The sequence below is a fragment of the Epinephelus moara genome, chromosome 4 (genome assembly GCF_006386435.1).
Source record: "Epinephelus moara isolate mb chromosome 4, YSFRI_EMoa_1.0, whole genome shotgun sequence".
In the NCBI taxonomy this organism is placed as follows: Eukaryota; Metazoa; Chordata; class Actinopteri; order Perciformes; family Serranidae; genus Epinephelus; species Epinephelus moara.
In genome coordinates this window covers 26,053,031-26,066,221 of record NC_065509.1, presented here as the reverse complement: position 1 = coordinate 26,066,221, position 13,191 = coordinate 26,053,031, and the positions used below count along the sequence as shown (strand labels likewise).

Genomic DNA, 13,191 nt, shown 5'->3' with positions numbered 1-13,191 from the left:
AATCAAATAAGACTGAGAAGGTGACAGTGAGGACACTGTGAGGTGTTTTACAAGGATATGAGCACATTTTCTGCCTCAGAACAGTTATACTACCTCAGAATAAATCTCATTTAGGTGTAAAAGCTCCAATAACTGAAGACGTACTCCTGCTCTTTGTCAATGAAGCAGCTCCGGGCTGTAAATCCTGATGACATCACACAATATAATCTCCCTGGCTTTGTGCTTCAGAGTTGTTCATACTCGCTCTTGATTGAAATGCTCAGGGCAGTGAGAGGGAATATATGGCTTTTGAGATAAAGAGGTACTTTTTAAAAAAAATACTTACTCAGGGCGAGGTTAAAAAGGGGGATCGTCTTCATGTGACCTTCGCTGGTTATGTTCGCATGAGATCTTGCTTTGTGAAAAGTTCATGTTTGTGTGTACATGTGTATCAAGGCTCTGTGAGTATGTTTGATGTTATTCTGTATGCTAGACTCCAATGGAACTTACTGCCAAAGCAATTTGAATGTATTTCATGGTGTAGAATAGATGTTTCTGTAATGCTTTTTTTTCTCTCTGGTGTAAATGACTTATTCAGAAGTATGTGTGTGTGAATTGTGCATTTGCATTGTGTGTTTGTGAGTGTGTCTGTGTGTGTGTGTGTGTGTGTGTGTGTGTGTACCTTCAGCTGAGTGCGTGTGAGCTCCAGGCTGCGCAATCTGTGTTTACAGCTCTGAAGCTCAGTCTGGAGCTGCTCGGCCCGCGCAGCTCGCTCTCGGGCACAGTCCAGCTCATCCCGCAGTGCGCGCATGCCCCTCACCTCACCCTGCAGAGAGCGGTTCTGCAGACACACACGCACAGGCACACACACATTCATACACCCGTGCAGATGAGGTCAAAGAAGGTTGTGAACAGATCGGGGATGTGCAGTAAAGCAAATGTTGACAAAGTCTAATACAGGAAGAGGGAAAGGTTTGTGTGTGTGTATGTGTGTGTGTGTGTGTGTGTGTGTGTACAGGGATTGTAAGACGAAAAAAATAACATTTTGCTATCTTCATTTCTCCGAGATCTCGGTCTGAAGAGACCGTTCACTTCAAAATCTGAAATACATATTTTTCCTCTTAGCTGTAGTGCTGTTTATCAGCCTGGATTGTTTTGGTGTGAGTTGCCGAGTGTTGGAGATATCGGCCGTAGAGATGTCGGCCTTCTCTCCAATATAATGGAACTAGATGGCACTCAGCTTGTGGTGCTCAAAGTGCCAAAATACATTTGAGACACCCAACAGCAATGTCTCTTTCCAGAAATCATGACCTGGTTACTCAAGATAATCCACAGACCTTGTTGTGAGCAGCTTCATGTAGGAACTATTTTCTGTCTACCAAACTACACCCACCACCCATATTACAGCACAGAGGGAAGCATGCATCTCCTACTAGGTGACCTAGCACCACTGAGCTAGCTAACATTACAGCTCAGCCAGGAAGATGCCATTAATATTTACATCTCATCCATGAGTAGATGCACACAGTGATACAGTTGGCGGGTGTAATTTGGTAGAAAGAAAGTAGTTCCTACATGACACTGCTCACAACAAGTTCTGTGGATTATTCTGAGTAACCAGGTCATGATTTCTGGAGAGAGACATTGCTGTTGAGTGTCTCAAATGTTGTTTTTTTGGCAATTTGAGCACCACAAGCCGAGTGCCATCTAGTTCCATTATATTGGAGAGAAGGCAGACATCTCGACGGTCGATATCTCCAACACTCTGCAACTCACATCAAAACAATCTAGCCTGATAAACAGCACTACAGGTAAGATTTGGTGGTGAACTGTCCCTTTAAAGTTCATATTAAGATTAGGTTTACATAAAGTTAACACTTAGACAGCAGCTTAAATAAAGATAGCTTCTCCCCACATTTTGTCGTAGCACCAAATAGTGTCTACACATAACAGATTATATGGTTTGAGAACACTGTTTGATGCTGCAACTAAACGTAGCACAGCAACAATGGAAACATACAAGGAAATGTTTCGTCAAAGGCCTCATGTGACCCAGGATCATCCCCGTTGTTTTGTCCTGGATTCTCTAAACTGTTGAGCTCGGCTGGGAGAGAAGTTTAACAGTGTTCTTCTGGACAAAATTACAGTTGGCTACAATGTGTGTTGTCTAATTGCTGCTAAATACATAACCTAAGAGGAATCGACTTATTGGCTGTTAAAAGCCACCTGTGTTTTGCGCTGTTGGCTGCACGCACATACAGTATATTACAGCTGTTGCCAAACTAGTTAAGTTTTATGTGTGGTGAAGTCTTTCTGTGTATCCAAATCATGAGTATCTCTTTCTCTTTTACAGAGGAATCACTAAAACAGAACAGCAGGTTTCAGTTTTAGATCCGGAGGCACAAGTCAGGCTGTCTGTACCTCTTTTTGAAGTTTCTTGATCTGCTCCTCCATGGTTTGAATCTCCAGATTGTAATCCAATATCTGATCACCTTTATCTTCCCTAAAAAACATTAGTTTAACATAAAAGCATCAGCACCAGTACAACTACACACTTCTTTTAAAAACATATTTTGCAGTTTTTTTTCTGTGATACATTGGCTGATAAAACAAATAGATTAGAGCAAATTATGTTTGTGAGAAACATTTAAAGACATCCCGCAATTATAATTGGCTTACAGTGACCTTTGTGATACAGTCACAGTGACTACCTGATTTGTCCCTTGCTCGTTGCTGAGTAACGACTCACGGTTTTATGTGACAAAATAATTTGCACATTTTTCATGTTGACCTTTATCGTAACTTTTCTAAAGGTTTCTCTTGAGTTTCTGAATCTCTCACATACACACACATAAACACACAAACACTCACAGTTGTTGTTTAAGGCGGCGGAGTTTGGCCTTGCTGTCTGCCAGCTGGAGTGCCAGACCTTGGGATGGCTCCTCGCTGTGACCACCCAGGGGCGCCATGGTTGAGTCAGACTGGGCCTCCCGCTCCCGACACAGCTCTGCTATCCTCTGAGAGAGGGAGGAAGAGAGAGATGTGGCAAGGGACACAGAGGACGGAGGAAAATAAGGATTTGGAGAGAGAATGAGAGACACGCGAGACAGAATGTGAGAGCAACTGAAGCACATATTTATATTTGGTAAGAATGTCTGTGTTGATACGACATATTATACAAGTTCTGCTATTATTTAAGTTTGCACAACCGTTTCTGTATATTTTGAATAGCGTATGGCTGTGGACTATGCTAAGGTTATGTTTATATTTATTTTATTTATGTGTCAGAATACAGGCACAAGTTTTTTATGCCAGGTGTGGTGCCATCAGGCAGTTGAGTGCACATGACAAAAGGAGACTGTGGACGATATGAAGCTATTGTTGGTTTGGATGGTAATACGTTTTTGACTGTGTTATGCAGTGTTGAAGTATAATAGCAGGTAGTACGTAAGAATATACAGAAATAGGACATCAAGTCGGTAGTAAACCACACAAGATGTAATTTTGGAAGGACTTGATCTGCCTAAACCTCGTTCAACTTTTTCCCTGCCTCATGTGAGTACTGTGGATCTTCAAGAAAGGAACAGAAACACGAGTTAAAACCAAGACATCTCACAAACCAAGTGGCCGTGGAACTTTGGTAAGTTGAAACTACCACTATAAAGAGATTAAAAACAAAAATAACTAGCGGGGCACTCGGTGAGCACAGACCTCCGCCAAGGCCAATAGTCCAGTTCTCTGAAATTAAAATCCGCAAGAGCAATCACTACATATATGTGGATATATTTCCAAAACTATTTAAATGATGTCATACTACGGTTGTGTCTAGCCGAAGCCTCATCATCTCAGCTGCGCAATAAATATGTACTTCTACAGTGGAAATATTTTACATATCAAACATACATTTCTGAAAACCAGAAAAACACTTTATCATCACTCACACATGTACAAATAACAAATGTTCAGACTGAAATAACATCATGAACATGACAGCTTGTTACCATCGCTGTGAAAAACTGCATGTTCCCATGAGGAAATTTTTACTTGAGTCAAATCTGAATGAATATCTCTGGTGAAGACAGACAGCTGACATTTGGATGTGCATAAGAGTACAGTTCGTTGCATCATATGTGTGTATTTATGTTTCCATAGCCACACTTAGTTTGAGAAAGAAGCATTGTTAAAATTGTATCAGTTCCCCCAAGAAACCACTCTCCCTAAGTGCTCCATAATGACATGTGGGCTAACCAGAGGAGTCATCATATTTCTACAACTGACTGTTTGGCTTTTGTCACTATGAACTTCACCAGCATCTACTAAATGTTAAGATGTATAGCATTTATTCCGCCACGGTCACATGCCTTGTCTCACAATGTTAACAGAGGTGAAAAATAATTTGTGTATCCAGCCTTGGTGGCAATGGTTAGCATTGTTGCCTCACAGCGAGAGGGTTCCTGGTTCGATCCCGGGTGTGGGAGCCCTTCTGTACAGAGTTTATATGTTCTCTCTGTGTCCGCGTGGGTTTTCTTTGGGTACTCCAGCTTCCTCCCACAGTCCAAAGACATGCAGGTAAACTGGTGACTCTAAGTTGTCCGTAGCTGTGAATGTGAGTGTGAATGGTTGTCTGTCTCTATATGTCAGCCCTGTGATAGTCTGGTGACCTGTCCAGGGTGTACCCCGCCTCTTGCTCAGTGTAAGCTGTGATATGCCCGAGCCTCCCCGCAACCCCTAACAGGATAAGTGGTTACGGAATATTAATGAATAAATCACCCCGTGATTCTGATCCGTTCCAAAAACTAATGGGTTCTTCTTTGGACGACCCTTCTACTAATAAGTTTCATGAAAATCGGGCCTGTAGTTTTTCTGTAATCCTGCTGACAAAAAGAAAAACAAACCAAACCTAAAACATAACCTCCCTGGCTCAAAATGTGTTTGTTATATTGAGTAATAAGGTCTGTTTACTTTGAACTGACTGCAGGTACAGTGTCATTATGGTGTTTATCCACCTGTTGGGTTTTAAACAATTTGTTTCTCTGCAAAATGAATGTAAAATGCCTTTTCTCTTCTGTTTCCCTGCGATTACACGGCTAAACTAAAGGAGATCAAAGTGGGCCCTTGTTTCATCAGGGCTTTTTTGAGTCAGTGGGAATTATTTGATCAAAATTTAATATCTTATGTTGCTCTGATCTCGTATTAAAGTTGTAGCTAAAGGTTTAGAATATTATTCACTGCTCCAAACAAAGAAAGTCTCTTTAATAATGCCTTTTAATCCCTCAAAAAGATGGTAAAAAATCTCAGTGGATTTGAAGATGCAGGGTGGTGTCAAACAAAGAGAACAAACTCATATACGGGGTAATTATTGTAGTCTAGGTTTTCCTGTTTTGAAAACAAAAAAATGACTTTGTAAATCTAAAATACATTTTCCTATTTTTTCAGACAGTGGACTGACATGTTTGATTTTTTCATTTACTTTTCACAAACTTGCACGGACCGCAAACCTATACACACGACAGCCTCACAATATACTCATGTTTTCTGAATTTGAATCTATCCTACAACCTACTCATTTGAAATATAGTTTTAAAGAAGCATTTCACAGCTGGAAAGATGGTCTTTTCATTTTCCCCATTAAAGGTTTTTTTTTGGTGAGTTTTTCCTTATCCGCTGCGAGGGTCCTAAGGACAGAGGGATGTCGTATTCTGTAAAGCCCTGTGAGGTAAATTGTGATATTGGACTTTATAAATAAAATTGATTGATTGATTGATAAAAATGCCTGTGCAGTCTAGAGACACAAGTACCTCTGAAATTGATGCTACATGATCAGAGAAAACAGAGGTAAAGTTGTGTGGTGGGCCTCTCTCTCTCTCTCTCGATCCATTTCTACACTCTTTGTGTCCGTGGTGACAGGAGTATGAAAATGCAGAACTACTATCTATAGTTGGGTTGTGAAAAATGAAGCCACTGTGAAGTGTCAAAAACTGCAGTTTCTCTGACAGCCTCTTGACACTGGCTCCAAAAGCGAGTCAATCCCCACAAAGCCCCATGCTGAAATGCCCAACTTTACAGCAGAAAAAAACATGTTCACAGCCTGGTAGAAAAATGGTTTTGGTCTCTACAGCATTTTTCCACCTTCATGACAACTGTATGGAGGGTTAATTTTTATATATCTCACCAGTTTGCATTTTATTAAAGCTTAAAGTTATGCAGAATTAAAGAGGCTGCTTTGACTAACAGGTGTGCGCCATCCATTGACAACAAGCTACTACAGCAACAACATTGGTTAGGTAAGGTAACTATAGCGTAACCCCAGATTCATGGAGAATATGTGCAGCCGTATCTATCGCTATTTCAGCTCATAAGAGGTAACTGTAACTTTTCGCTCACCTAAAAAGGCTTGTTCAACATTTGGTTGCACTAAAAGGAGTCGGATGTAAAATTTTTCCAGTTAGCACATTTTGTTTAAGCCTGTTTTTCTCTTGCAGATAACATCAGCATCAGCATTATCACAGTTAACCACAGCTGTAAATGTAATGTGCTAACAAAGCTAGCAGCCACCGTTAGCTCCACCCTCTCGTCCAAATATGGTCACTTGTGGCTTCAAAAATCCAAGATGGTGACATCTTGAGGTCCACAAACCAATGGGTAACGTCACTGTGGCTACATCCATCATTTATACAGTCGATGAGTTCAAGCAACAGCCCTTGAACCAAAAAATAAATAAATAAATTAGCTGGGAGACAAGCAGGGAGATCTGGGCAGTGGTTAGATGGAGGGAAGTTTAACACAATTTATTTACACATAGCACCCACAAGGGATGCACTGATTTTTGAAATTCTGGACTGATACCGATGATTAAAATAACAATTTGACCGATAGCTGATACCAGTGAAAAGTTCAAATCATGAAAAACTAATAATTTACCCTCACCCCATACTCATTTTTACTGAATAGAGCTTGAATGCATCATAATGTTAATCAATGCAACCTCCGTGAGCTGTTAGTTGCAGTCTTCAGTTGCAGAGAGCTGACATTAACGCGTTAATCTCCTCCTGCGGATTTTAACACTGATATGTTGTCCACAATGTAGCATTGTCAGGGAACCAATACAGTGCATCCTTTGACACATTGATAGTGGGTTTACTGCATCCTTTCATCCCAAAAGTGTCCTGGGGAAGATCTCTGTTTGTCCCAAACACATTTTGGACTATCCCCAGGATGCAGGGACGCCGGGTGCTAGTAGCCATCTCGTCAAACAGCAGTGAGATCACACCTGCCAAACAATCATTGTATTCTTCTTGTACCTGCTCAATGGTTAAAGTTTGTGGCCGTTAGTCCTGAGCTCTGCTTTTTAGCCTGCACAAAACTGATGTGACACAACAGAAAACATCAGCTACTGACATCGGTGAATGTCATCTTATTTTCCCATAGGTCGATGGTAGTCAACAAGGCGAGTATCGGTCAATATCGATTTTAAGCTTATAAATGGTGCATCCCTACTTGCCACATTGTTTTGCAGCAAAGCTGGTTGAAAATTGGGAAAATATCCCTTTCATGAGAGGTTGTTTGTTGTTGTTGTTGGGTTGTTGGGTTGTTAAAAAGGCAGAATCACTACGACTGCGAGTGGTAAATAATAGCTACAAACTGAATATGAGATCTGAGCAGCATAAGATATAAAATGTTAATCAAATATGTGACACAATTAAGCCCTGATGAAACAAGAGCTTACTTATGCATGTCCTAATTTCCAGTTAATTCAATCTTTTAACTTCATGAAAATTAAATTTCTTATTATAAAGTCATGGAAAATATTGTTTAGGTCTCGTACAAAAACGCCTGACACATTTGTTTTATGCATCAAAGGTCCCCAGCAGGAGTCAAACCAGGGACACTGATGTTAAACTATATGTTATGTGTCTGAGCCACCAGAGGACTCATGTTTAAATCATTTTAAGGCACAAAAAAGTCTGTCTGATGTGTTGGACTCCATCTGTCTGAACAGATGGTAGACATGTATAAAAAAGTGAAACAGCAGTTTAATGTCTGGTGTCCCCAATTAAGCAATTTCCAATCAGGTGTATTATTCAATAGGTCGGGTGATGACTGCGTTACTTATAGCTTACGCTCCCGTGTTTCTCACATTGGTGTGAAAACATCATCACATGATATTTCGACATTTTGGGAAATACACTTATTCGCTTTCTTGCCGAGATTTAGATGAGAAGATCAATACGACTCATGTCAGAGAGTGGTATCGATCCTCTCATCTAACTCTCAGCAAGAAAGCGAAAAAGCACATTTGCCAAAATGTCAAACTATTTAAAGCGTGTGTGTAGGTATACCTCCAGGTGTGTGTCTCTCTGTGCCAGCAGGCTCTGGATCTGTTTGGCCATGGAGCTGAACGCCAGCTGTAAGTCTGCGCCCTCAGCCTCCACCAGCTCCTCCCACCTCAGCGGCAGCACCATGCGAGGATCCTGAGTCACCTGCAGCAAGGACAGTTTCTCAGGTCACATGATAAGATCAATGTGCGTCTGACACAAGATGGCAGATCTGGGGAAAAACAATCCAGGCAGTGTGAAGGCTGTGTGAATACCAAGCAGAGATGAATCTATTTAAAAGGGGAAAAAAAAACATTTCTCACATTTGTTTGGGAATGTATCTGTTAGGGAAGCGTGTCCAAAAATGCCTGACTAATGCAGGCAAAACTAATGATTATGTAGACAGGTTTGAAATGTCCTCGGGTGGAAGGCATATGAACAGCAAGCAGGGGGTGCATCCATCCACACAGGAAGAGCACCTCTCACCTCAATGATTTATGAGGCTGAGAAACCTGGCACAAAAAAGGCTGGTGGGCAACATGCTGTTACTGTAATTCAGACACGCTGGTATGCAACATGCTGTTTTTGTAATGCTGGCAATTATTCACGGGGGGGATTTTTTAAAAAGACTACAATTTGGCATTAGGCGGTATTGGACTGGACAGCAGAATGACAGAAAAAAAAAGATGAAGGCGAGAGGAGGATGTGACAGAGGTGGAGGTGGAGAGGTGGACATGAGGGGTGGAGGATCCATTCTACGGTGGCAGCAAGGGGCACCCAGAGGTCCTTAACAGGCTGCCAGCAGAATAACAAGCAGCTCATTTTCACACTTACTTGAAGCGCCAGGAGAAGGTATAATAGTTTCAGTCTCTCTGCCTGCAGGCCAGACAGTGAAGAAATTCTTTCCTAAATCATATTTCGGAACAAAACTCCTCTTAGAAGCGCATCCTCTGGATAATATCTCCCCATACTGGCGGTCAGTCAGTGAAGGCCTTTCATATTTAGGGGTGTCCTTGATTTGATTAAAACATACCTGCTGGATACAGCTGGCTATGGCTGCCTGGGTCTCAATGTCCAGAGACTGGATCTGCTGAATGAATGTCTCCTTCTCCTCACACTGCAGACACAGAGGGATGAAAAGAAGTCTCAGGTGTGTGCGCATGTTTAAGATCAAATTATACTCAAATTACTAGTGAAGTGACACCCTCAGCCCGGTTGGCCCATGTTCAAAACAAACGCAGCAAAACAGCTCACTTCAATGACCCAAAGGTAGAAGAAACATGATAAAGTGTCCTCTGGGATTAGGGTTGGGTATCCTTTGTTTTTCTCCCAGATACTGGTTCCTAAATGGTGCCTGAACTAGGGGCATAAATATGTACAGTGCAGTCAGTTTGGCTGCACTGTACATATCAAACCCATCTCCGTCAGTGTTTCTTTTGTGAAATAGTCGGTAACAATCTATAACAAAATTAGATGTTCATTTTACATAAACTAAATGAACTATAAATAAACTATTTTTATTTATTAATATTTTTGTAATACACAGTTTTGCAGTGATGATTGGCAATATGTATGTTGTCCAACGTCAAGTCTATTATTGATCGTGTGACAATACAATTAAATATACAGTGGCTGTTTAACGCAAAATCTAGCACTAGGGCCCATCACGACAGTGTGCACTGAGGCCCATCCTGACTGCTGTACGCCACTGGCCTGAATCAACACTAATAAAAGAACATAAAGCATAAATGACAGTGACAAGGAAGAACACCTTTTTTTTATTGCAAGAGCTAATTTAAACTTAAAATCGAACAACATATTTGGCCTAAAATGTACTTAAATATATATGAATGTGAATAAATGGAAAACACTTTTAACAAAAAAAAATATCACTTAATAAGTAAAATAAAACTTAACCTAACTACAATACCTTAACACTAAATAACAGTTACAGTACTAATCACAGCACACATAAATTTGGGGTTGGGATCAATAATAATCTCCCTAATTCAGGAGGGACTCAGCAAACAAGTATTTCTCCAGTTTGTGTTTTAGTGCAGCTGAGATTGTCACTACAATGAGAATGGCTGGTCCACCTTAACATTCCACCTTAAGTGAGAGTGGTCAGGTTCCAATGGGAGGCTAATGTTGCTTGCTAACTTCAGGGCTAACAACCTTCACTTTATTTAACAGGTGGTAAGGAAGACACAGGAACTTGTCTCAGGTCTTGAGGTTTTTACATTATGTCATATCACTGTCAAACACTCTCAACTGTTCACACATGTTGCCCTGCCACATTTAACGTCATTCTCTGCAGCCTCATTGTCATGCCTCACCAGCATAGACACACACACACACACACACACACACACACACACACACACTCTCACTACTCTCACAATTTGGCACCGAAATGAGACACTGAAATTTTTGTTATGATTCAGTAGGTACTGGTTGTATAGGAACTGGTGTCATGCTGGAACTGAGTTTCAGTACCCTAGACTGCCCTTCATGCAAAAAAACTTTGCATGCCCTGGTGCCCTTTCATTTTCTTTAAGGGCAACACCACCTTAATTAACATGATTTTCCCACGGCCTAGGTAAATTCAATCTACATATGTGAACATGAGCTGCTCTCTCTCAAAGTCCAGAAACCAGAGAAGAAAGTCTCAAATTTGTAATGTCATCAAGTATAAAGTCTTCAGCTGCTCTATAGACAGTGAACAGGAGCCTGATTTTGTCAACAGAATGTTTCATTTCTTTTTTACATCCAAATGAGCTTCACTCTATTGCAGTGTTCTCAGTTTTGAAACATAAATGTACCAATATACTCAGAAGATTTCCCTGGGCGCTCCCAGAGTCAACTAGAACATCTCTCCCAATCCACTGTCTATGGAGCAGCTCCAGACTTTGTACTTGAAGACATCACAAATTTGACTTTTAGCACTCTAGTTTTTGGATTTCGGAGAGAGTTGTTCATGTTTACTAATATTTGTGGACTGTCCTGGACCATAGGAATGACATGTATGAATTTAAAAATGGATGTAGTTCCCCTTTAAGTGTTGGATAAGTAGAAATCCTGTAGTGGATTAAAAAGTCTGGGCATCACCTACGTTATTAGTGCTCATTCTTTGGGGACAGAGGATAATCCATCCAATAAATTTTTTACTCTGAGTCCTAGTGTTGGATCAAAAGATGGACCAACTGACCGAACCGCTGGTATGGCTAAAAATGTAAAACACTGAACATCTGGTGCAAAACACTGGTTGTCCGCAGGTTCAGTAAAACAACACCGGTGTCATTATCGACCTTCAGAAAGCGTGATGGTCATGTGAGTGTGTGATCACCTGCACTGCACATCCCAGTAAGAGCAGCAGCAGCCGCCTGAGCTCTTCCACGGCTGCCTCTGAGGACACAGAAATAACTGTCATCATCATCATCATTATCATCATCATCTCCACCCCCCGCCACCATCCTCCCTATCATTATCACCTTAATGTGTTTCACAGATAGCAGAGATATGGACTCGTATATAAAGTATAATTACTTTCTTGCTGCTGAGAGACATGGCACTGATAGGATCATGTGGTTATCTTGTACCTGTCAGGGGGTCCTGACCCAGAATGGCGACGTTTGGTAGAGGCATCAGTATCAACTGCTGCAGGTCTTCCTGAAGAGAAATGTGAAGAGTTAAGTGAGAAAAAAAACTCGAGTGATGGGCCGGCCCGTCCTGTCTGTCTGCCCACAGTCAGCCTGGATAAACAACAACAGAAAATCTTTCCACCAGCCTCCTGCAGTTTGTGGTGTAAACAAAGAGCTGATTTCTGATAAGAGTTTCTTTTGTCCTTCCAGGTCAAGAAGACTTTGTACAAATTAGATTTAATATATTCCGGGGGAGCTCACTCTTGGTATTCTTAATAGAAACATAAATAAATGATCTGATGGATGAATAACAACCCTGTATCAAAGTCCCTGATTCTGTTGTTGCCCGCGTTGTTAAAAGACATGCATAATATGGGTAATGTGACAGCAATGCAGGCACAGCACAATCACAATATACAGAGTCTGAATTGACATTATACACAACCAGAACCCATTACTAGCAACATATTAAAGATCACTACAGCCAACATGCTGCGTACTGGCTGATACATTATCACGGACATAATTATTGGCTTACTTTAGCTTATCAGAGGTATCAGTATTGGTCTGTGGCTGACAAGTTACAAGAAACTGCAGCACACAGATGCAGATAATATGATGAAATTAAGTAAGAGACGACGTTTGTCTGCCACCGAGTTTATTTTTCAGCAGCAAAGTGTCCAGCTCAGAGTATATCTGGTTCACAGCTCTTGAATAATTCAGGGATTCTTTGCCAAAACATTTGTTTATAGAGCGTTTCGACGGCCAAGGAGTCGAAGATGCTAAATTCACACAATTGCAATATCAATATGCAATAACCAGGTTCAGGTCAGACTGGATGTTTTGATGCATGCCATCCCTCCTCTGTCTTCCCTCACTCCCTGTCAACTCTGCACCAGGGGTGGGTGGATCAATAACAGAATATCAGTGCTACAGATACTACATTTCTGCTTTGAAGATCAAAATGACTGATATCAACAAAAGGGATCAGTGTCTCTCTTCTACGTCGTATCCATTTGTATTTCAAGAGCAAAACTGTCTGTGCAAACAACCTGGCATGCAATAGTAAGCGCTGACTACTTTAATCCGACACATAATTGCAATGACGGCTGAACGAAAGAGGAAAAGAACGAGGTGCTGCAACAGAAAAGAAGGCAGCAGGAGGGAAATGCCTCGGCATCCAGACCCCTGACACACAGACAGAGTTAAACGAAGAGTGAGACGAGGAATATCCAGGTATATAGTCATGAAATTAA

The 13,191-nt window shown here is 41.1% G+C and overlaps 1 protein-coding gene across 1 annotated transcript in view; it reads right to left on the bottom strand.

Moving 5' to 3' along the window:
- The window catches only part of ccdc88b (coiled-coil domain containing 88B), a 77,175-nt gene that overhangs the window by 50,067 nt on the left and 13,917 nt on the right, over positions 1–13,191 (bottom strand). Inside the window, exons 4-10 of the mRNA XM_050042742.1 lie at positions 11,894–11,963; positions 11,641–11,699; positions 9,328–9,411; positions 8,319–8,459; positions 2,851–2,996; positions 2,401–2,482; positions 662–820 (exon numbers count right to left, since the gene is read on the bottom strand). Coding sequence (XP_049898699.1) covers positions 662–820; positions 2,401–2,482; positions 2,851–2,996; positions 8,319–8,459; positions 9,328–9,411; positions 11,641–11,699; positions 11,894–11,963 — 741 coding nt within the window. The remainder of the gene's footprint in view (positions 1–661; positions 821–2,400; positions 2,483–2,850; positions 2,997–8,318; positions 8,460–9,327; positions 9,412–11,640; positions 11,700–11,893; positions 11,964–13,191) is intronic.